At 37.0% G+C, this 26,544-nt stretch overlaps 1 protein-coding gene across 2 annotated transcripts in view; it reads left to right on the plus strand.

Annotated features, from left to right (window-relative positions):
• Positions 1–26,544, plus strand: part of LOC149844729 (succinate-semialdehyde dehydrogenase, mitochondrial-like) — a 157,153-nt gene that overhangs the window by 78,411 nt on the left and 52,198 nt on the right. For both annotated transcript variants that reach the window (XM_089995230.1, XM_089995236.1), the window contains exons 14-16: positions 4,921–4,953; positions 5,375–5,407; positions 21,004–21,104. In XM_089995230.1, coding sequence (XP_089851356.1) covers positions 4,921–4,953; positions 5,375–5,407; positions 21,004–21,104 — 167 coding nt within the window. The remainder of the gene's footprint in view (positions 1–4,920; positions 4,954–5,374; positions 5,408–21,003; positions 21,105–26,544) is intronic.

A 26,544-nucleotide genomic window follows, 5' to 3' on the forward strand; every position in this document is an offset into this window, starting at 1 on the left:
CTTTAATGAAATAAATGAGCATAAATAATACAGATAAGAATTCATGCAATAACATAGAGGAATGCAATTATGATAAATACATAATTCAATTAAGCATTCATGCAATAGAGATAATTATTAAACAACATGGACCATAAATTAAGCAATACTAACATTTAACATGCATTAGGGAACAACATTATGCATTCACCAACATTTAACAGTTAAGAAAACAGGTAAACATGCATGATCTAATGCATAACAGGAATATGCATGGCTTCAGTGCAATACATGAGCAAATTATTACCTCATTAAAATTTTCTTTTTATATGCATGTCCCTATTAAATGCACACAATTTAAGTTTATCTTTTTAATTACCGTTGCCCGTGGATACACCAAACGGGTAAAATCTCCGAGGTCAAGTTAGGTTCTCAGGGTAGCTTAGCACACAATTTGTATTTTATTAATGAGTTCCAAACTTAGCCCTCGACCGATATCAGGAAACAACATCATCCATCGAAACATTAGAAAACAACATCTAATGTCGGGACACCGAGGAAAACAACATCCACAAGTGTCACTTCTTGGTATACCAAAACAACAGTTGTGCCAATACACCACCCCCAGGCAAAGTGACAGACTCTCCCTAAAACCGTGGTCAGGAGAAAGAACCTTAATATCAGGTTCAGGGGTAACAATAACGCACACAGAGTTTTTATATCTTCGTGGTCCCCCCAAACCGCAACTCTAAGAGTTCCGTACTCTCGACGAGATATCTCATAAGGTACATTACGCTGTTTTTTTTCTTTAAGTTATTATCAATAGTTGTTTCATTAATTTGCAATTCAGCATGCCAAATTAATATCACAAATTCGCATTTACAAATGCGAGGCTCATCACGGGACTCCAACCCCCCGTGGGAAACATAGAACGATGCAATATAGAAAACAATATCAATGTGATTTTTGCGATGCATGAAAAAACAAGCAAATGAGCAATCCAAGCTCAGGGCTCACCAGGCCCGCGATGATCCATTGATCATCGATGCATCATATGCACATTCATATATGTCAATTTAACATGTACATGATATACCATCTTCATATGCATATGTTCAGTATTAATGTGCATGTATCTTTATATAACCATTCCACAAACATGCTTTCATTCATGAATCATCTCAATTTGGACTAGTGAACAATCAATGCATTTATGTACACGTGAAACACATTAATTCATGTATGCACATGCACTTGAAACAAACTTTGTATAGCATAATACTTAAGTATGTCACATCAATTCAAAACATGTGAAAGTTTTCATTCACAACATGAATTCAAATCAACCCACATGTATATAACGAAATTCTGGAATTTTAACATGCATATTAAATATCTAATTCCAAACTTAAATAACATAAGTGTTAATATATATATATATATTTTAAGTTGGCTTATCAAGCCTAGCCGACACCGTCGACTAGGGTTCAGCCCTAACCCGGCTGATCCCAAACAAGCCACCTGCCTGTCCAAAACAAAGTCTTTTTTTTATTTATAAAAACTTTGTTTTCAAAAATATAATTCATTCATCACATTTTTTTTTAAGTAGGCCTATAGCCTTGCCGATCCTGTCGGCTAGGGGTTCAAACCCCACCCAGCTGAACCCAATCAGCTGGGGGTAGCAGGCCACCCACATGCCACACAAGCTCTGTTTTCAAAACTTTTATTTTCACTTTTTTTATTAAACAAAACCCAGTCGCTACCCTACACAGGCTGCACCTGTGCAGGTCTGCTATTTCATGACATTTTAGTGACATTTTGAGAATACCAATAATGTTTGCTACTATGAATATTAGATGAATGCTTGCAAGCATATCATGTGTAAACACTACATGTCGGTAAATGTTTACTAAGATAGCAAACATAAACAAGGAAAAGTTTGGGTGCAAATATTAGAAATCGAACATATTCCAAATGCTCCTGAAAACAAGTTAGATCTGCAATCAATACTTGACACCTTTATGTCATAGACTAATATACACTAATTCCCAGTATTGAGTTCCCATAAATGAAGAATAAAATCAACTGACAGAGTTCTGGTTTTTCAACTATCTACTACTTATGGATGATTATCAATACGTGCTCTCACTTGAGTGCTAGAGCACACACCTCCGTGACTACTTTATCCCCACCAATGAGGATACCAGTCCAAGCCATTACCACTCAATCTCTGCACTTATTACAAGAAAGTCCTCTACCAAGAGAAGAAATAATATAATGTAATACATCATTACAACAAGTTCCAGGTTCTACGCTTTGCTTCCTCAACAATACTTTCAAAAGGCATGCGAGATGCTCTCATCATTATATCACATAATCAGAATTCGTTCCAACACGTGCTAGCAAAGTACCAAGTTATAACCTCCTTTTGCTACATTTACAATAGTTGTTGTTTGTAACCTCCTTTTGCTGTATTTACAACAGTTCCTAAACTGCAACTTCTTTCTCTGTTTGATATGTGAATCACCTTCCACCCTGCTCTAACCCAGACAAGAAATCCTGAATTCACAATAGCTGACTAACCGCAAGAACTGCCAAAAACCTACAAAGTAAGACTGATTAGAAATGTTTACCTAAATGCGCTTTTACTAGATTGATGTGTTGATATTCACAGGTTATGTCATACTCCATTCTGTGTCCCCATATATATTACTCAATTTTAGAAGCTTTAAAAAAAATGGTTGTATCCCCACATAGGCAACCATATTTGTGTGATGTGGATCAGAGTGCACAAGCTCTAACAATGGAAATATGGAACTGTTCAAAATGAACAGAAAAATTTAATATTCATGTACAAATGCATATGATAATATGTGCATGTGTATGTACAGTTTTGTGACACCATTGATGGGTATGCATAGGCATATAGAGGGTTGTGAGAGTATCCCACAACAGTAGCGTGCAGAGAAATGACACTAATAATACCATCCAAGAAAAAAGAGAAGGCACTGATTTTAGACGGCTAACAAATCATATGGCATAGTTAGCTAACACATACATTCCCAGCTCCTGAGAAATTCTTGAAATAGTGACAATGTACCACTACAACCTAAATAAAGGGCATCCATGGAGATCAATATCCATCAACAGAAACCTCTAAATAAACGCATTTACCCCCAATAAAAATTCTGTTTTAGCATATACAGAATTTTTATTGCATGAACGAATGAAAATAATTAAGGGTACAACCATAGAGGAAGATCCATGCATCCTCCATATATTTTTATGAAAACATAGATTTAAACCTTTTTTTATAGATTTCTATCAAATTATTGCATGAAAATCCGTTCTATATCAATTTCTCACTTGATTCTAGAGAGAAAACTCATTCCTTGAATAAAAAAAGTGAAGAAAAATATGGGTGAATGTTGAAAAACGTGGGTGGAGGGCTGGAGCAGCTCTCCTCTCCTTTCTCTCTTTTCTTTCCTTCTTTCTTTCTTCCTTTCTCTTTCCTTCTTTTTTTGATGCTATTTATAAAGAAAAGAGGAGTTATGCCCTCTCCCTTCTCTAGCCCTCTCTAAATGGGCTGGAGAAGGAGAGTTTCCTCCTTAGGACTCTCTTCCTATCTTTCTAAAAATTTCCCAACCCTCTTGTTTTGACTTTTTTTCAAAGTTTCTTAATTTTTCAAAAATCCTTTCTTAAAACATTTCAAGCTTTTTTAGGCATGAGTAAGGACTCTATTAAGAAGTCCTAACCAGCCATAAAAATAAAATTCGGAATTAATTAAAATTAATTAATTATCTAATTAATTAATTATTATTAAATAATTAATAATTATCTAGGAGTTTCCAAAAATAGCCAAATTGACTTAGGAGACTTCTTAACCTTATTAAACCCCAAATTAAAGCTTTATATTTAGTTTAAAGCTGGAAAAACGTGAGGCTTGGATTTGGATCCGGATCCACAAATCCAAACCCATACCCAAAACAAAAATGGATCAAGATCTGAATTAAATCCAGACTAAAGTAGGTTTTAAATAAGATCTAAATCCATAATAATTTGGATCATATGCATCGGATCCAACCCGATCCAAATCCGAATCCAGATCAACAAACTGCTCAATTTTCAGAAAAACGTGATTTTCAGGCCAAATGGAACTTTAATTCAGCAAAGTAACATACTGTTGCATTCGGCATTTCGAGACGAATCCAACGACATATTATACTACTATCAAATTTCAAATTTTACCCAAAAATAACCTGAATTTCTCTCGAATTTTGCTTGAATTTAAAGGTAAAAAATAAAGTTCTTTCTCATGCTTCGATTGGATCGTTACGATCTTGTCGATGAGACCTGTGTCAAGCCCAGACCCAAAGACATCAGTCTAACAATCGAGTCTCAAACGATTTTCTCCCAAACTTAGCCAAATTTTCGAAAATCTCATAAAATGACTAAGTACAAAAATACGCGATATTACATAAAGTCTTCCTTGATCTACCCCTTTATATATATATTCCAATCCACTTAGTTGAAACTCTTTATGGGATGGGTCGTGTTGACCAAATCTGACTCCCTGGATGTGTTCAACATTGTAAAAAACGTAGGAATTGACCCTTGAATCATACTTTTCAACTTAAAAATGCAATTTCTTGAGGAGTTAAAGTTTGATATATTGTTGGCCGTTGATTTTTCAACCCCCGATAAATCCAATCTACGTATTGGAAAAAAACATGATCCAAGGGCCGATTTCTATTAAGCCAAACATATAGATCAAATCTGGAGTGTCAGATGTAAAAAGAAATATATAGATTTGGAATTTTCACTCATGGGTTTGGAACCCAGGTGTGTACCAATATTTTCCATATATATATATGTATGTGTGTATAGATCCTTGTTTTAAATTCTTCTGTGTTCTAATTCTTTTTTATGTTTAATTTTTAGGGCCCATTGATCAACGAAGCTGCTGTGCAAAAGGTAATTATCAAAGTTCATCATTTACCAGTTAATATGGTGGTTGTTGACTTAAAATTAATTTCTTATTTTTTCTTTAAATATCTTTGGGCAGTATTTGTTCTAGTGAAATGGCTGTTCACATCACCATAGCTATCTTAACCTGTTTGCAATAACAAAAATTAACAAAGAAAAGATTAATAAAGAAAGGAAAGTAGAAGAGGCAATAAAGGGAAAGAGAGAAGGAAGATTAAGGCAACAATAAAATCATGTGGTTTCTGCTAGTAAGCACACACTACAAGAAAGTGGACAGACAAAAATTCCCTTGTGAAGAAATGAAAAAGTACATTTATACCACTATTGAAGAGAGGCAAAGTTACCCCTGATATCGCAAAATGAGGTATCTATCCTACTCTCTAACAATGGCTTCTCAAACTTTTTGCAGGTCGAGTCGTTTATCCTTGATGCCACAAAAAAGGTATGGTTTTCTACCATTTTTGCTTTTTGTGACTATTTTCTTTTTCTTCCCCTCAAAAGTGTCTTTTTGAGAAGAAAAAATGATTTATTAAATTTATATCAGCAAAAAAACAATGCGACAATTAGTCACACAGACTAATGTTAAATGCAATATTAAGCTGGTCCTAGATATCCCTTGTTAAAATATATGTGTATATATATATATATATATATATATATATATATATATATATATATATATATATATATATATATATATATATATATATATATATATATATATATATATATATATATATATTGTTTTGTAATAGGCAATACCCATCAGGGGTATTTTGGTCATTTCAGTCATGTAATAGGCTGTAATGGGGGCACAACAGTCTTTTGTATTTATTATTTTTTTGTTTTTATGTTTTTTGTATTTTATTTTTTGATTGAGGGCATTTTTGACAAATGCCTATAGAGTCGTTGGGATCTCTCCAATGACTCTAAGAGCCTCTCCTTTGTGTATATATAAAGGCCTTTTCCTGTTATATTTTTCAATGCTTTCTCAAGCATATTTCCCTTCAATAATACTTATTTTTTACTTGTGTTCTTGCCCTTTGTGGCCTTGTTTGTGATCTTGTACTTGATCCATAAGAGGTCTTTGTGTGTGCATACTTTTATGTGTTGTAACATCCCATAAAAGGCATCTTTATTTGTTATTTTGTTTTTCATTACAATCCCTATCCAAGTAAGATTTCTGTCAGGCCATTTATTTTTTGTGCATGCTAAGATTTGGATGGCATGATGTGTGGAGGTGAAATGGGAGGATTTCCTCTTGAAGATTGTATACTTAGCTGATAACAACTAAAGCTTCCAAATGTATTTCCAATTCTTGCTTCCCTCAATGCTGTGTTAATTGTTCAAAATTAATCTAGAAGAAGAATGCCCAAGATACTGAATGGAAGAAAAGGAAGAAAAGGAAGAACATTCAAATTGCTGGCTTCTTCTAAGTTAGGCAGGTTAAGAAAGGAAGTGAGAGGAAATAATTGACATGCCCAGATTTAGCCTCCCAACCATTTCCAATTTTCCACTATAGGAATCCAACCAACCCCATATGATCCTTTTCCAAGAACAGGACCTCCTTGAAATGGCAGTGAAGGTCCATAAACTCTTTGTTTGTTACTTGAATTGCATGAAAGAAGCCTTAGTGAAAGAGGTCCACACATCCACAACATGCATGATGTGACTAGCTTCACTTACATCTCCAAGCTTCCCTAACCAACAATTACTTCAAGCTCAAGTCTGCAAATAATATCCACTTGTCAAGGTGCATTCCATTCAATTTACCACCGTGCCATAATGTATTATATGTGGTGTTTTGGGATATGAATCATAGATGAAAGTATCTTGTATTAGTGTTGGAAAACCATACTGAATTCTGGCTAAACCTATGTAACGTGGAAATGGATGCGGGAGCAGGATACAATACAAATATGCATGGTATGATGCGATAATTTTCAAAACTTAGGGCATGCGGACATGACTGTACCCATGCATAGATGTATGTATTGTAGTGGAATCAAAGAGCACAAGATACAAAAGCCACCAAGGACAAAGAACAAAAACACTAAAGGCCCAAATACAAAAAAGTATTACAATATCATAAGAGCCACAAGGGGAAAGAGCACATAGGCTACTAAGGGCACATACAAGTGCATAAAAAGGTAAAAAATATAATTTTATTAATATCAAATGCTTAAGAGAAGAATAGATGTACGTATTGTTGTGGAATCGAAGAGCACAAGATACAAAAGCCACCAAGGACCAAGAACAAAAACACTAAAGGCCCAAATACAAAAAAGTATTACAATATCATAAGAGCCACAAGGGGAAAGAGCACATAGGCTACTAAGGGCACATACAAGTGCATAAAAGGTAAAAAACTATAATTTTATTAATATCAGATGCTTAAGAGAAGAATAAACCAAAAAGAGGGGTGAAGGCCCCATATATATATATACAAAATAGGGAAGGAGAGAGAGAGAGAGCACAAGTAGCCATTGGGCTATCCAACGGCTAGTGGACAAAAATGCCCTTTGATGCTGTTTTTTTCTATAAAATAAAAACATTAAAAATAAAAAAAATTACATTTTTACCCTAAAATACAATCTCTCTCTCTCTATATATATATATACGCAAATACAAAAAACACATCAAAAACAATATATATTTAACACCCCCCTCAAACTGACGAAAAAATCATCAACAATTTGCTAAAGAGAAAGGAAAAATGAAGCAATGACAATGCTTTTGTGAAGAAGTCTGCAAGTTTATATTTAGATGTCACATGAAGTAACTCAATATTTCATTTGATAAATTCGTCACAAAATCCATCTCTATATGCTTTTTATACTTGTAGAAGGTGTAATTGCTCGCAATGTAAATAGTGTTAAAATGTATTGATTCATATGCATATATTTGTATGTGACTGTATATGTATATATTATATAAATTTAAATTATTTTTTTATTGTTGTTGATTGTAAGGTGAGATGTGCAGCAATAGAGAGAGAGAGAGAGAGAGAGAGAGAGAGAGAGAGAGAGAGAGAGAGAGAGAGAGAGAGAGAGACGGCTGGAGAATAATCTAACTTCATAATCAATTAGGGCTAATCTCTATATTAAATAGAGATAGTCCAAGGAACAAAATTACACCCAGGTCCCTCATTAAAGAATAAGTTTCAAATAACCTCTAGTTTAGAGAAACTTATTTACTAAAAACATCTTAGTCTCAACACTCCCCCTCAAGCTGGAGCATAGATATCAATCATGCTTAGCTTGTCACAACACTTTGAGAAATTTGGTCTTGCCAGGGCTTTGGTAAAAACATCAGCTACTTGATCTTCGGAAGATACATGATCGGTGCAGATATACCCAGCCTGAACCAAGTCGCGAACATAATGACAGTCAACTTCAATATGTTTAGTCCTTTCATGAAACACTGGATTGTATGCAATATATGTAGCAGCCCTATTGTCACACATCATCAACATAGGTAGAGATACTTTCTCCTGAAGCTCGGTCAAGACTGATTTTATCCACATAATCTCAGCTGCAGTCTGGGCCATTGCTCGGTATTCAGATTCAACACTCGACCTGGCTATAACGGTTTGTTTCTTACTCCTCCAGGTAACAAGATTTCCTCCCACAAACACACAAAATCCAGATGTTGACTTCCTATCTTCAACAGATCCTGCATAATCCGCGTCAGTGTAAGCAACAACGTCCAAAGATGGATTTCGTTTAAACAACAGACCTTTACCAGGAGATGCCTTTAAGTACCGAATAACCATCATAGTTGCATCCCAGTGAACTTTTGTAGGTTTGTCCATGAACTGACTGATTTTACTCACAACTAATGAAATGTCAGGTCTAGTAACAGTCACATATAGTAACTTACCCACCAAGGATCTAAAACTGGCATTGTCCACATACTCAGACTTCTCATCGAACATGTGAGTTTTGGGATCCATTGGAATATTAGCTGGCTTGGCTCCTAGCATTCCAGTCTCTTTTAATAAGTCCAACACATACTTTATTTGAGACAACACTAAGCCCTCTTTGTTTCTTGCAACTTCGATACCCAGAAAATATCGAAGGTGACCAAGATCTTTAGTAACAAAGTGTTTCTGAAGATGATCTTTTGTGGTAGAAATATCTTGGGCACAACTCCCTGTTAATATGATGTCATCGACATATACCACCATAACAACAATTCCAGCACTGGTTTTCTTGATGAACAAGGAGTGATATGAAGCTGACCTTACAAAGCCAAAACTCGACATTACCTCAAATAATTTGTGAAACCATGCCCTTGGACTCTGCTTCAGGCTATAAATAGCCTTCTTCAATTTGCACACCTTCTTACACTCCCCCTGAACCTCGAAGTCTGGGGGTTGTTGCATGTAGACAGTTTCATGCAAATCCCCATACAAAAAGGCATTCTTGACATCCAACTGAAACAAGGGCCATCCATGGTGCACAACAACAGAAAGAACAAGACGAATAGTGCCAAGACGAGCAACTGGGGAGAAAGTTTCAAAAAAGTCAACACCGTAAGTCTGAGTATATCCTTTTGCAACCAACCGGGCTTTGTACCGTTCAATTGACCCATCCGAGTTGTATTTAATGGTATATACCCATTTGCAGTCAACAATATCTGCATCAGTTGGAGAATCCACCAAATCCCAAGTGCCCCTAGAACCTAGGGCATCCATCTCATCCTTCATAGCTTGCATCCATTTAGGGTCGAATAGAGCCTGACTGTGATAAAGCGGAACAGAGGAGGCAGACAAAGCCGAGATAAAATTCTTCATAGACGCCCCAAGATTAACTTCAGAAACAAACTGAGAAATGGGATGAAGAGTGCACTGTCTTTTCCCTTTTCGCAGAGCAATAGGAAGATCCTCATCAATAGCTGAAACTTCAGTATGCTCAGAGATACTTGCCTCAAGAGAAGGAGATAATGGGGGCATGGAGGTAGGTGGTAACCTGTGAGTATACACTATAGGAGGGTTTCTGTATCGAGACTCCCCAGAGGATGGAGCCACAGGCTTTGGAGTGAACGACTCTAAAGGAAAAGGGGGAATTGGCAGAGGAAAAACATCACCCTGACTATCTTGTAACCTTGGAGTAGTACTCGAAAAATAAGGAATAGACTCAAAGAAGGTAACGTCCGCACTGACATACTCTTTATGAGATATAGGGTCATAGCAACGATATCCTTTTTGGTTCTTAGGATACCCAAGGAAAACACATTTAATAGACCGCGCAACAAGTTTATCTCGATCAGGACCCAGCTTATGCACAAAACACACACATCCAAAAACTTTAGGAGGGATAGGAAAGAGAGGAGCCTCTGGATGGAGAATTTGAATTGGGATCTGGTCTTCTACAGAACTTGACGGCATGCGATTTATAAGAAACCCGGCTGTCAAAACCGCATCGCCCCAGTATGTAGCAGGCATATTGGATTGAATCATAAGACACCGAGCAACATTAAGGATTGTCTATGTTTCCTCTCAGCCACCCCATTTTGCTGGGAGGTATGGAGACATGTAAATTGAGGTTGAATCCCATTAACAGAGTAGAATTGAAGTAAGTCTTTGGATTTGAACTCAAGAGCATTATCAGTGCGAACAATTTTAACACATATGTTAAATTGAGTTTTTATCTCTGTAATTAAAGATTTAAGAATAACAGGACCTTGAGACCGATCTTTTAACAGGAACACCCACGATAGTCTCGAGAAGTCATCAACAATAACTAGATAATAACGACATTGAGACCTATTCGGAATCCTACTCGGACCCCACACATCTACATGAAGAAGATCAAACAATCCTTGACTTGATGGACTCTGATTGGAGGGAAAAGAGCTTCGACAATGTTTTCTCAATTGACATGTTTCACACTGAAAAGAAACTGAGGGAGGTATATGAGGAATGACACGACGTAGTTTTGTCACTGGAAGGTGACCCAAACGATGATGCCACAATAGAGGACTTGAGGATGATGTAACAGCAGAATAGGCCGAAACCTCTGGTTGGTGTAGGTAATATAGACCACCTTCCTCATAGCCACCACCAATCCTTCTCCCCGTCAACAAGTCCTGAAAGGTGCATCCCATAGGATAAAAAATCACTCTACAATTCAACTCTTTTGTCATTCGACTGACGGATAATAAATTCTGTGGAAACGAAGGAGCATGAAGAACATGCAACAATTGAAGAGTAGGGGTAATAGACATGTTTCCCTGCCCTATAATTGGGGAAGAACTACCATCAGCAAGACGTATCCCTTTTTGACCTGTCACAGGTTTTAAACTCAAAAAGCTGCTCGAGTTTCCGCACAAGTGACCAGAGGCTCCAGAATCAATGACCCACCTACCACCTTGAGCAGATACGCCATCACCTACAGAGCACACAACCTCTGCAACAAAAGACTTCGAATTGGATGATCGTAAAGCAAGAAGCTTGTCATATTCAGCCCTACTAAGAGTTACACAATCATTGGAGGAATATGCATCTGATTTAACCACTTAAGCCATAATATAAACTAATGGGCTTGATTCACAAAATGCAGGAGCAACCACACGCGCATACCCATAATCAACAACAAGCCCGACTATATCAAGTTTTGACTTCACCAATGAAATCTGAGAAACACGACCTTCGACTGTTCAGATCCAAACTTTAAATATAATTTTAAAGAAATTTGACCAAAACCTTCTACCTCAACCAAGGATGACTATAGGTTGTAAATCAAGATTACACATCCAACACGACTTAGAATGTGTTACCATCACACATCCGCCACTACGACAACCAGTAGCAGCACCCAACACAGAATCCCACTTCAAAAGACAAGGTTCCCACAAACAGAATATTTTTCAACACAGTAGGGAATCACGCCTGCTGAATAAAAAAGATCACGACACAACACCCAGTTGCTTGCTAAATAGAATATGAGCACAACCAACGATAACATGAGCAGAAACAAAATATTTTTTTTTTAAACTCACGACATCTGCTCCAAACCATATACATCATGACAAAAAAAAAATCAATTTCACGACTTTTGCACAACATTTGTACTTATCAACATGGATAAAGGTATTCACGACAGTTGCTCCCAGCAATATAAATCACGACAGCCAAAATACAATCAGTTTCACGACTTTTGCTCAGCACTCGTACTTATCAACATGTATATCGATATTCATCATAACCATTAGATCTGACTACAGCACCCTTAATTCATCACATTAGGCCATCACTTCCATAGACAGTGTACCCCTTTATAAAAGCCATTTTCATGACAAGATAAAACATGCATAAATCATGCCACTCAATCCTCAAGTAAAGCAAACACTCTACAACACTAACCCATATGAACACGCTGTTTCTATTCTTTGCCAGAGACATATATGAACCAAAATAAATAAAAGCCAAAATCCCCAAAACAATGATCAACTTCAACCCATGTTCTTCTATTACTTGCCCGAGAACACGCACGAACCAAAATGAAAAAACATTTATCGATGTCAACTCGTAGAATCTTTTCAATTTCATAAGTTAAATGCACGAATGAAAACATTTACTGTCAAACATTAACCGGCAACAACCACTGAGGAGTCTCTTTTGAACAAAAAAGACTTCATGAAACTTCTCCCCTTCCCATTAAATTCTAGATACACCACTCACAATCTCAAAACAATTAACAGGATCTTTCATGTTTTGCCTATCAGATAAAAAAGTCTCAACCATGAAAGATGCAAACACAATTCCAAACAAACACTACCAGACCCTCAAGAAAGAAGAGGCAACTAACTTTAAAAGAAGAAATCACGTCGCTGATGCCTCAAGAAGAACAATCAAAAGTGACAACTACCAAGGGAAAATCAACTCCCCACACTGACAAACACCCAAAATGCCTCCACGATCGACCAAAAACACCCGATTCTCATCGTCAAAGCAAAACCAATTTGCACGACGAACAAAAACAACCAAACACTGAATACACGAAATCGATTTCCACGCCTACACAGGCAACAAATTGAAGAACTGACAATCATCCACACAAGAAAAACCAAAAAATCAGATGTTTCCAGGAGAAACGACAACTCCCACATAGAGAAAACACCAAAATTCCTCAACAATTGAGCAAAAAAGCTCTTTTTTCACGAAATAAGCAGGAGTACGACAGGAGCAAATCGACTAGGAGGTCGTACAACCACCCACGCAAGAAAACACAAAAGAAACAGAGGTTTCAAGAGAAACGACAATTCCCCACATAGAGAAACACCCAAATTTCTCTGCATCGAACAGAAAAAATGCCATTTCGTTCGGGAAATAAGTAGGAATACGCAAGGAACCATCGACCAGGAGGGCGTAAGGCTGAGAGAGAGAGAGAGAGAGAGAGAGAGAGAGAGAGAGAGAGAGAGAGAGAGAGAGAGAGAGAGAGAGAGATCACCTTGAATGGGCGACGTTGCCACATTTGGAGCACTTAGGCTTGTTGAGACCTCTGAGGCTGGTCTTGGGCGCGTCCAGGCTTCGTTTCGGACTATTTACAATGCTTTGATAGCCGAAAAGCGGCGAAGTGCCAGCCATGGCCGGTAAATAACACGTCGGGCGACAATTGGGATGATAAGACCAAAAGCCCCACCCAACAAAACACAAAAACGGAGTTCTGATCTCTTTCGAAACAGAATCGAGAATCGGAGACGACATTCAACATGATGCGCACGCCTTAGAAGCGAAGCACGTTTCGACTTGAGGCGTGCGTTTCAAGCCTGAAACGTTTCACTGCAACGCCTCAATACCTTGAGCGTGCGCTTCGCCTCTGAGGTGTACGCTTCAGGTATTGAGGCGTACGCCTCTCACAACACTGGTGTTGAGTCTAGCCATTAAACATGGATGGACATTGAGCCAGCTGGATGTAAAGAATGCGTTTCTGCATGGGGATTTAAAAGAGGAGGTCTACATGGAACAACCCACTGGATATGCAGAACGAGACGCCAGAAAATATGTATGTAAGTTAAAGAGTGCACTCTATGGTTTGAAACAAGCTTCTCGTTCCTGGTTCGACAGTTTTTCTCTAGAAATACAACAACATGGCTTCTCTCGGTCCCTTCTGGATCACTCATTATTTATTCACAATGAACAAAGAGTCACTACTCTTCTATTAATATATGTAGATGACATCATCATCACAGGGAACTGTAAAAGTCACATTGAGAAGGTGAAGAAGTTATTAAATCAGAGATTTAAGATGAAAGATTTGGGAGAGCTGCAATATTTTCTTGTGGTAGAAGTTGATAAAAGAAATGATACCCTCACCCTTACTCAACACAAATACACGTTGGACATTCTCAGCAGAGCAGGCATGACAGATTGTAATCCGTTAACAACTCCAAGTGTCATTCATCAGAAACTGAGTTCAAAGGAAGGGGCTATGTATGGAGATCCCACTAAGTATCACATCTTAGTTGGCATGTTGCAATACCTGACTTTTACTAGACCTGACATTGTATATTCGGTTAATCAGGTATCCCAGTTTATGCATGAACCTCGTATGTCACATATGGAGGCAGTCAAACGTATACTTCGTTACCTGAAGGGTACAATTGGTGATGGGCTGGTATACAAGAAACGAGACTTAGATCCAGGTGGGGGCCGTGAGGGCCATGAGATCGTCACTTATGTTGATGCTGATTGGGCGGGTGATCCAGACGAACGGCGATCAGTATCCGGTTATTGCAGTTTCATTGGGCCAAACTTGGTATCTTAGAGCAGTAGAAAACAAAAGGCGGTTGCTAGATCAAGCACTGAGGCTGAATACAGATCGATGGCCACTGCCACGATCGAGGCTACATGGATAAGACATCTCCTGACAGAAATGGGAGAATCAATTGCTCGATCACTGTTGTTGTGTGACGATCAAAGTGCCATCAACATGTCCTTCAATCCCATCTACCATAGTCGAGCAAAGCACATTGAAATAGATCATCATTTTATTAGAAAAAAGGCTGAAGACAAAGAGATTGAGCCCATGTATGTGCCAACTGAAGAACAAGTTGCTGACATCCTCACTAAAGGGTTGACAAAGGATAGATTTTGGTTTTTGAAAAACAAGTTGTTCATGGTTCAGCACCATGCACAACTTGAGGGAGGCTGAAAAGAAGTCGTCATTATGTATATGTCTGACCCAATCCACTTATATAATGGATCGGGTCCAGATCCAATCAGTGTATAATGTAAATTAGCATGTTGTTAAGGGGTATTTCTGTACCCTAGTTTTATACACTTAACATTTAATAGAATGAAAGGTGCAGCCACGAGGGACTGACGCCCTTTCTCTAAAATCTCTCTCTCTCTCTCTCCCCTCTCTCTCTCTCGTTCGATGACAGGCCTACACAGGAGAACAAGGGCTCCCTTTTAACATTTATTACATGTTTCCTGTAGTTGCCATATTCTGCATGCATAGATTAGTTCTGCAGTTAGTTTTTTGCCATTAATTTCCTTTCCTTGCTTTACTTGTTTATTTATGCATTGGCAAGTATATGAACACTTAAAGAAATTACTCCTTAATGTGGATATGTGTATGCAATGCAAGTGTGCAATGAGCATTAAATGAGTGTTTGCATGTGTTAATTGGATTACACTTGGTTTTATGCATGCAAGAGAATATGACATTGCACACATGTCTAGGCATGTTTATGACATGCATGTTCATGGTATTAATGCATAGTTGTTTCTTATGCGTGTAAAGACCTGAAATTATCATGTCTTGCATGTAATCAGTGGCATGAGTGTTCACATGTTCAGTTGTACGATTCATGAATAAAATCATGTATTGGTTCATATGTTTAATTGAATTGGTTCATGAATGGAAGAGTGCATTTGGCATGATTATATGGAAGCATGCATTGTAATAATGAATACATGTATATGAATATTATTATTCCATGCACATCTCTAAATTGGCATTCGTGATTGTGCATCGAAAGACATGTGATATGTACAGAATGCATTGGCATGTTTCTTAAGATTTTTGCATATGAATGAATAGATGATCAAGATGGATCATCATGGGCTGTGGGATGCCTTGAGGTTGTGTGCTCCTTGCTGTACTTGTTTTTGTATTGCAAAAATCATATTTGGTATTATGGTTTTAATTGTACTGTTCTATTGTTGCCACGGGTGGTAGACTGTGATAAGTTGCTCCTGCTGATTTGCGAGCTTATGTTTGCATGTTGATTTGCAAATTTCTAGAATTAATATTAACAATAAGATAAGAAAGAGAACAATGTAATTAACGTTCCCTTGATGTTCCTTCTATGGAAAGGTAATCTTGGGCTTAACGGTTTGAGGACCGTGAAGATACTAAAACTCTGTGTGTGTTGTTGCTGCCCCTGAACCCGATATTGAGGTTCTTTTCCTGACCACAGTTTTAGGGAGAGTCCACCACTTTGCCTGTGGGTGGTGTGTAGACACAACTGTTGTTTTGGTATACCAAGAAAGTGTCGTCAGTTGATGCTGATTTCCATGGTGTTCCCGACATTGGATGCTGATTTTTAATGTTCCGATAGATGGTGCTGTTTCCTGATATCGGTCGAGGGCTAAGTTTAGAACCCAGTAATAAAATACTTGTATGCTAAGCTACCCTGGGAACCTAACTTGACCTCGGGGATTTTACCCGTTTGGTGTATCCGCGGGCAACAATAATTAAAAAGAGAAACTTAAATTGTGTGCATTTAATAAGAACACGCATATCGAAAAGAAGACTTGACCAAAGATAATAATGTGTTCATACATGTGCATTGAAATCATGCATACTCTTGTTATGCATTAGATCATGCATATTTACTTGCTCTCTTAATTGTTAAATGTTGGTAAATGTATAATTTGTTTCTTAATGCATGATAAATGTCTTTAATGCTTAGATTTAATTTCTCGCAAATTACAAATGCTATTACTGCTTTCAATTGAATAAACTACTTATCTTGTGATGTCCTACTTTATTTATTCTACATTATCTATTTGTGCACCTACCGGTTTGTTATGAAACTGACCCATTTTATGAGCATGTGAAATTAGGATTTTATAGACAACCTATAACGCGATGCAACATGGCTCGAGATCACCCTCTTTCTGTTGGCATCCTGGCTATTCTCTGTAAGTAAGATTGATTTGTAAGCTGCCCATAATTGTTAACTTGCTTTTTTTTTCTCTCTAAAAGAAAATGGCTTCCGCTGTCGATTTTAAAGATCAAAATCTTGAACTTTGAAAGATTTTCTCTAAATGATTTCAAAATTTACAAGTTGAAATTTTGGGGCGTTACAATACTGATGCTGATTGGGGAGGTGATTTAAATAATCGACACTTAACCACTGGTTTTTGTGTATTTTTAGGTGACTCGTTGATTTTATGGAGGTGCAAAAAACAACAGAAAGTTTATCTGTCTTTAACCGAAGCAAAATATCAAGTCATGACTATAATCACTATGAAGGTGGTCTGGCTAAGGAGATTGTTGGCCGATATGGGTGTTCAAAGTACAGGAACATCACGATTGCTTTGTGATAACAAAAGTTTCATTTACATTGCCAGCAACCGAACTTTCCACGAACGAACCAAACACTTTGAGATGAACTGTCACTATGCACGAGGGGAATATCTACATAATACTATTGATCTTCCCTATGTTACTTTAGAATATCAGTTGACGAATTTTTTTACCAAACCTTTTGCTACTCCAAGGTTCTTTCTCTTGGACAAACTTTCGGTTACTCAACTATAAGTTTGAGAGAGAGTGTTAAAAATGTAAATGTATATACGTTCGTGTATATATATATATATATATATCTATGTGTGTGTGTGTGTGTTAGGTTAGTATTTAACTATGCCACAGGGACTCGGCTAGCAGGGTGCCCCACCCGCGTCGACGCGGGTGCGGTCAACCCGACCCTGGGTGCGTTGACCGCACCCAGGGTCATTTTGGTCCATTTTTTTTTATTTTTAAATTTTGCCCTATGAAATGCGTTGCGGATGGTCCATTTTTTTTTTGTTTTTTTAAAAGGACAAAAACTAATAGTTCTTCACCCATGTAGAGTTGACTCGTTTCTTAAGTTCAGTTGGGGTTCTTTGCCTTAACGAATGCGATTGGTTTTTCCACAAAAAGTAGACAAGAGATTAAAAAAAAATCAAGTGTTTGGCTAAGGTTTCAAACTCAAAATGATTATGTTTCATTTCTTTTGGGGAAACATGATTAAACAATTCTCAGTTATGGTTCTTTCAGATGCAGGATACAAAATCTGATAACCACCCATCTTGGCATTTCTGAAGATGGGTGCATTGTTCATCCATCTTAAGAGATGTTGAGATGAATGGTCGTCAGTAGTGCATCTGGATGCTAAGCAACAAGGCTTCTGCATAACAAATGGCCTGGACAAGACAAACCCCAAAAAGGAAGAATATGCCAAGCATCCATCTAATATTCTAACCTCTTAAATCTATTACCCATCTTTAGTTCTTCGAAAAGAATGATCAAGTAGGCCCTTTTAACAGCTTGATGCGCCATTTCCCTCCATCCTTTTAATTAAAATGTGACAAAAAGCAAAAAAAACTATGAAGTGACTCCACGGTCTTTCCTTTTCTAATAACATCCACAAACCTCTGTTTTGATTGGGGGTGTCCTGTAATGAGGTTGAGAGGTGCCCTGTTTTTTTTTTTCATAGCGAGGAACCTTGGCTGAAGCAAGGAAAACCCCGGGTGGGGGCCTCACGACCACCCTGTCTTCCGTGGCTCACCTTTAAAAGCTACTGACATACCCGTGCCCAGTTGATTATGACCCTAGAGATCCAGGGGTCCCTTGAGTGCCTGCCTATATGACACAGGCCAGCATGATGAACGGCATTGTTGTAACCCTTGTGGCAGTTTGCCGTCAGGGGTACCCTGCCCTCGTAGGCACTCTTTAATTCTCAACGACTCAACACTCGATGATTTTGTGCACCAAAGAGAGTCGACAATGGAGAGCATAAAGTGAACTGCTCCTACATCGAAGTTTGAGAGCCATTACATCTACTTTTTACTATAAAAAAAGCAGTAAAAATTTTGATAAGATAGAGAGCCATCTTGTCCTTCGCCTTCAGCCTATTATTGTCCTCGCTAGATTAACGAGTAGAAAAAACCAGTGTTGTCAGTATGGGTGGCTTGGATCGGCCGATGCTTATTGTATTGTCAGAAAATTGATAATGATACTGACTTGAATCGATTATTTTTAATAAAATGTAAAAAAATAGCTTAAATTGATTTTTAAATATTCTTTAGGACCCGCCTCGGGGGAACCCTCGGACCCCCCTTATATATATATTACATTTTTGCCCCTACCGCACCCCCGCACCCGGGTTTTTTGGAAGTGCCGAATCCCCGCACCCGCACCCATGTGACATAGGTATTTAACTAGTAAATAGTCTAAATAGGTTAGTTTTCTTGTTTTATTTTTTAGTTTCTTGTCAGCCAAAAGGGGCATTGGAGAGAGAGCCCAACGACTCTATTGGAATCGTTGGGATCTCTCCCAACGTCTCTTTTGGGAGACCTTTGACTGTGTATAAATAGGGGTGAAATCCCCTCTCATTTGTATTTCTTCTATGGGTTTACATTAATAAGAATATTATTTTTTTCATCTCTTGTTCTTTAGCCCTTTAGTGGGTGTTTGAGAGTGAACCTATTTGTGGTTCTTTATGTGCTCTTGTTTGCATTTTGGTGGAACTCTTTTGAATGTCCACTTTTGGTGATTTAAGTGAATATTTACTGAGGAACTCATTTCATTACAAGACTCAGGTCTGATCCAAATCTGATTGACCTGGATCTGTTTAGACTCAAATCTGATTCAGACTTGTGTCAAAGTAACCCAGATCTAAATCGGACCTGAACATATTTTGACCCAAGTTAGACTCAATCTTGTATCAAAGTAGACCTGGGTCTGTTGGGTTTGCTTTGACTCAGTCTGATTCAGACCTTGGTCAAAGTAAACCCAGGTTTGAATCAGTCTGGGTATACAGTCCCAGGTCTGTCCAAGATTTATATATATATATATATATATATATATATATATATATATATATATATATATATATATATATATATATATATATATATATATATATACACACCCTCCTGTACCTCTGCACCCAAGTTTTTTGAAAGTGCGGCACCCATACTCGCACTCGCACCCGCACCTATGTGACACAGGTGAAGATGGATGCTAGCGGTTGAATTAAAAACCTATGTGAAAGGTCTTTATGATAACTTGAGATTCTCCAAGCAAGAACCTTTTGATCATTCCCCAATTCATGTTCTATGCTGAACTAGTGAATTGGTGATTGGATTTTTCAAAGTTCTTACTAAATCTACATAATATGAGGATCATACTTTGTATGAATTTTTTAGTAATTATTCTTTCATAAAATAAACTGTTTATATGGTTGAACAACAATTTTCAAGTAAAGAATATTAGCCTTTTTATGTTAGAATAGTTTGTTTATCTTTATTGGCAGATTGAATTGTCAGTCACCACAACTTGCTGCATGCTATAACAAAGACATGCCAGTCATTAGTGGCAATGTCTTAAAAGACTCATGTCTGGTAAAATGTTTATTGGGGGAATTCAAGAATCTTATTGTAGATTATGCTCATTGTTATGGTGATTGTAAATTTTCTGTAGATCTATATGAATGGACTGCTGGGGGTCAGGAATGGAGCTTTTCAATTTGGCAACCTTTTAATCTTTTGCTTCACAGACTTTGATTTTGTGTGACTATTATAAAATTGTTTTATTAATATGCCTGTAATTACAGCATGATATTGTATCAGAATAAGCTAATGATTATATTTCCTCCACTATGTGTAACTAAATTAATATTTTTGTAACTTAGTATCAAAGCATCAAAGTGGTTTAGGATGAGTGCCTACGGTGCTTCTTAAACCTCTATTATAATATCATTCCACTGCAATTTTTATTTATCATATCTTATTTAAATTTCTTTTTTGAATAGGGGGCAAATGTTTTGATTGGAGGAAAGAGGCATAGCCTTGGTATGACATTTTATGAACCAACAGTACTAGCCAATACAAATACCGAAATGTTGATATCCAGGTGGTTGCAGTTATATTTTTGTTTTCTCATTTGAGCTTGATTATGTATAATATGGAGCATGATTTCTGTATACAAATGTATGAGAAAGCTATACTCAGCAGGTTTCAGCCTTTCCATTGCTGAGAACTGATGTAGCTCTTTTTTTTTGCATTATAGTTGACTTAATTCTAGGTCTTTTTGACCAAATTGAGCCCTTTTACCCATCAGTTTCTGGCATCCAATTTCATCACACTCATGATACACTTGTCTGACTATTGCATCTTATTTTTTCAATGTAGAAAATACATTTGTTTTGAGTTGAAAATTTGGTACATTGTAGGCCATTGATTTTTCAACCCTCGGATATCCCGACATACATGTCGAAGAAACATTAACCAATGGACAATGGTTGATCTCTACTAAACCAAACATGTAGATCAAATTTAGAGGTTCAGATTTGCCAAAAATATAAAATAAATAAAAAAATTGGACTTTTTCATTAGGGGGTTCCTTACCCAAGAGAGTAGCTATATATATATATTGTAATATCGCGTATTTTCACACTTAGTTAAATTTGAGATTTTCGAAAATTTGGTTAAGTATAGAAGAAAAATTGGTAGATTCTCGATTTAAGGCTGGTGCTTTTGAGTCTGGGCTTGGCCCAGGTCTCATTGTTAAGGCCTAAACGAGCCACTCAGAATGTGAAAAAAAGTTTTATTTTCGACCTTTAAATTCGAGCAAAATTTGAGTTATTTTCAGACGAATTTTGGAAGCGAAATTCGAGTTATATATCGTTGGATGTGTCTCAAAATTTTGAGCGTACCGATATTTTATTTTCCTTGATTCGAGTTACAGTTTTCTCAAAAATCGCAGTTTTTCAAAAATTAATCAGTTTGTCGGTTCGGATCCGGATTTTGATCGGACCGGATCTGATGGATTTGATCCAAATTAATATGGATTTGAACTCTATCCAAGACCCATATTAATCTGGATTTGATCCAGCTCAAGACCCATTTGGATTTTTGAGATGAATTTGGGTCTTGGATCCGAATCTAGATCCAAATCCATGCTCAACGGTTTTTCCAACTTTAAATTCATTAAAAACATTTAAATTGAAATTAATTAATGTTAAGAAGCCTCCCAAGTTAATTTGATAATTTTTGAAAGCTTTTGGAAATTTATTTATTATTTAATAATAAATAAATAAATAATTAATGTAATTCCGAAAACTTAATTTGACAATTGTTTAGGACTCTAAGTAGAGCCCTTAAACCCATATAAAATCACTTTAGAAGTGTTCTAGTTCAATAATATGATTTTTTGAAGCTTCTAGGTATTTATTGATTAATAAATAAATAAATAATTAATTAATTCCAAGATTTATTTTTAGAGAGTTTAGGACTCTTTATAGAGCCCTTGTTCATGCCTTAGAAGCTTTAAGAAAGTTAAAAAAAAATACTCAAATTTGAAAAGTCAACAGGAGTTTCGAAATTTTTGGAACTCTAAGAGAGAAGTTCCAGCTGGGGCTGTACTCTCTTCTCCAGCCCATCTAGAGCTCTATAAATAGATCAAAAAAAATGAGAAGAAAGAAAAAGCGAAGGAAAAAGAGAGAAGAGAGAGAAAAAGAGAAAAAGAGAGGAAAAGAGAGGAAGAGGAAAAAGATCACCTTCTTCGATCATCCATCGTTTTCCACCATTAATCTTGTTTCTTTTTCGATCTACGATAAATGTACGGGTCTTTCTTTTGATTTGAGTAGGGAAAAGAGCTTAAATCTGATTTAGGTGATATTTTTTTTAAGGAAACCATGAATATGATCTGGTTTTCTATGTTTGAATTAGAGAAAAACCGAAATATTCATGGTTGCTAGATATATTTCAGATTTAGTATTGGATTTTGCATTAAAAGCATATTTTATTCAAGCATGCAAGCATGCGCATATATATATATATATATATATATATATATATATATATATATATATATATATATATATATATGTGTGTGTGTGTGTGTGTGTGTGTGTGTGTGTGGCATGGCATACATACAAAGGTATGGACAGGTATACCGATTTGTTTATAAATAAATATGTATTTTTTTTAATGAGCCTATTCGCGTGTATAGGGTTGTGTTTATAAATGTGCAGATCCATGTGTGTCATGAATCTGCATATTTATATGAATAGGTAAGTCCATACTGCAGTGTAATTTACAGGAATTGATTTTTTCCGATAAATGATCTAGCATTAATTACTTAACAGTCAAGATGTGTTTGTCATGTCTCTTCCAATCTGTCGGAAGTGGAAAACTAAAAGAATGCTTATCATTGATTTGAATAAACTAGTGATGTGATGCGATTTCCTCAGTGAAAATCATTAGAAATGTTTTCAATCCATTTTCACTCTTATAGTGTTCTTTTGGCCATTTCTTAATAGACATTTTCATATCCTTAAGAGATTTGGACGTACTGCATCTTTATATCCTTTCTTTGTGTCAGTTCTTGGTCTTTTCAGTTTCCTTCTTTTGAAAAGTTGTTCCTGATTTGTGCTGAATGCTCTTATCTGCTTGCTTAGTTACGTAATTTGCTTGATGTTTCTCCAACTCTTTTACAAAGTTAACTGAATGTAGAGACTAAGTTGAGGCTATTTGTATAGTATTAGATTACTGATCTAGATTTTTCTTTTTTTAACTTTCTTTCCTCAAACATTGCACATGCTCTATTCAGTCTTTTATTCTCTTTCACGGTCTCTCACCTCCATCATCTATTGATTTAATGTGCTAAGAGAGCCTTGAGCTAGGAAAGGGAAACACAGTCATTCTGCAAGTAGCCTTTATACTGTCATAAGGGAGAAGCATTGAAGAAAAGTGAACGCCTTACCAGAAAGGGCATCAATTGCAACTGGTACCATGAAGTGGAGGATTTGTTGTTTATTGTTCTTAGATTTTCAATGAAAGGAAAGAAAAAAGAGAAGTTTTGTTTTCACAAAAACAAAAAAAAGGGAGCTTTAGTCATGGGGCAGTCAGCCCCAGCCGACTTGGTCGGCTGGGCTGGGGGACTGACCCAGCCGACTGGGTCGGCTGGGAGGGTTTGGCCGTGTGCCAGACCCAGCCGACCAGTCGGCTAGGTTCTTAAAGAAAAGGGTTCTTATGCATGTAGGAATATTCAATTTTTTTTTTAAGCTTGCAGGATCAGTTATGAAAGGATGATTTCAGATTTTTGTTTATTACAAGTTTCTTTCCATGTACACTAAGTTGGGCTCAATTGAGCCCGAATAAAAAGTTTCAGCAGGCATGATAAATTTCAAAATCTTTCTATTGGTAATGGATTTGAGTTTATGCATGTAAAAGAATGAGATATTCACATGCTTATACTTAGAAGATCATGCTTTAAAAAAAAGAGTTTATGCGGTCTTGGCATGAATAATTCCAAAAATTTTCTTTATTGGAATTAGACTTGGTTATGCATGCACATGAGTAATAATTTGCATATGTTTAAGATTCGTTATGTTATGCATAATCAGAGTATTATTGCATAGTTGTCTCATGTACATGTGTGCACTTGAAATGATATGTTCTTGCATGTAATAAATGCATGAGTGTTCACATGTTTGATTCATGAATGAGAGCATGCGTTTGACATGAATATGTGCATTGAATGAAAGCATGCATTTAATGTCAGTGTGTGAATTCATGCTCATGCATATGAATATTATTGTTTCACGCACATCTTTGAAATTGCATGTATGAGTGTGCATTGAAAAGCATGTGAACAGAATGCATAGTGGCATGTGATTGATGATTTTTTCATATGAATGCATCGATGATCAAAATGGATCGTTCTGGGTTGTGTGAGCTTTGAACATGTGTTACTTTTTGTTTTAGTTGTTATATGTATCGCAAAAATTAAATGTGATATTATTGTCTTATTGCACTGTTCTATGTTGCCACGGGTTGTGGTCTCGTGAAGAGCTTCACATGCTGATTTGCAAGCTTATGTTATTGATTCTGCATGTTGAATTACAAAATTTAAAAGAAGATGAATTAATAACAAGATAAAAGAAATTAAAGAACAGTGTAATCTACGTTTCCTTGATGTCCCTTCTATAGTGTGAGAATTTTGGACATTGCGGTTTTGGGGAAACCGTGAGGATACTAAAACTCTGTGTACGTTGTTGTTGCCTCTGAACTCGATATTGAGGTTTTTCTTCTGCCTACGTGTAATAACCTAAATTTTAGGCTTTTATTTAAAAATATTATGGTATATATTTCATAACAAAGTGATTTGGGCCCGGGATCCAAATCGCGGATCCGGGACCCATAAAGGGGTCTTTATATATGTATTTATCTCGTAAAACATATATGTACTTACATAAGTGCAAAATTTTTTAATTAGGCAATTTATTCAAGAGATAACTACGTGTATAATGTATATATGGGCTTGGGATCCACATTTCGGATCCAATACCCAGATAGGATCCACATGGATATAGGTAAAATACCCTATATATTCGTATACATGATTAAATATATATAAAAATATATATTATATGAGTATTTTTAGGGGATCCACGATTGGATTCATTTGGATCCAATCCATGGATCCATACCTAGTGGGAGGCAAGGGTCCGGTCGGGTTTGGATCCTGAGCCGCAGGTCGCAGACCCGGACCCGGCCCTCTCGTTAAAAGAAAAAAAAATAAAATTTAATTTAAAAGCAAAAAGCTCTTGGACCCAGGTCGGACCCGACCCGGATCCGTAACCCGATAGGGTTTTTAAAACCCTATATCGGGCTGCAGTTGTTTTAAAAGAGAGATTTTATGTTAAGGGGGCATATGATGGCCCGATAAAATGAAGGGGTTAGGGTGAACCCTAACCCCTGCATAGGGATATCGCAAAGGGGGAAGAGGGCTGGAGCGCGCCGCTGGGAGGGCAGTGTGCTCCTGCCTCTTCAAATGGGGGTCTCGCCCCTCTTCCTCCCCACCTCGGCTCTCTTCTTTCTTTCTCTTCCTCTCTCTCTCGTCTCCCTCTGCGCAAGCCATCGACGCTGCCCTGGAGTTCGCTGGAGCCTCTCTCGCTGGCACCCTCGCTACGTGTGACTGGATCGATGCCGCCGCCCCAGCCGAGCCCTTCTCTCCCTCTTGATCTTCACCTCTCCTTCGTTGTAGCAGCAACCACGTCGCCGGAAAAAGGTAGGGGTTACTGTTTCTTTTCTTGTTTTGGTGTGTCCGGTGTCCAAGCATTGATGGGGTTACGGTGAGGCTCCAAATCTATTGAAAGAAAAAAGGGGTTTTTGAATAATGACAGGGGGATTTGGGGTTTATTAAATCTAAATGGGTTTGGGTTTCAGTTAGAGGTTTTATCTTTTTCATATACTGTATATATGCATCTTGTACAAAGCTTTCCTTTCCTCATATGCTATCAACTGACTATATGAAGCATACTTTGTTGTAAGAGACTCATAATTTG

This window comes from Nuphar pumila, chromosome 2, assembly GCF_984573655.1.
Source record: "Nuphar pumila chromosome 2, dmNupPumi1.hap1.1, whole genome shotgun sequence".
Lineage (NCBI taxonomy): Eukaryota > Viridiplantae > Streptophyta > Magnoliopsida > Nymphaeales > Nymphaeaceae > Nuphar > Nuphar pumila.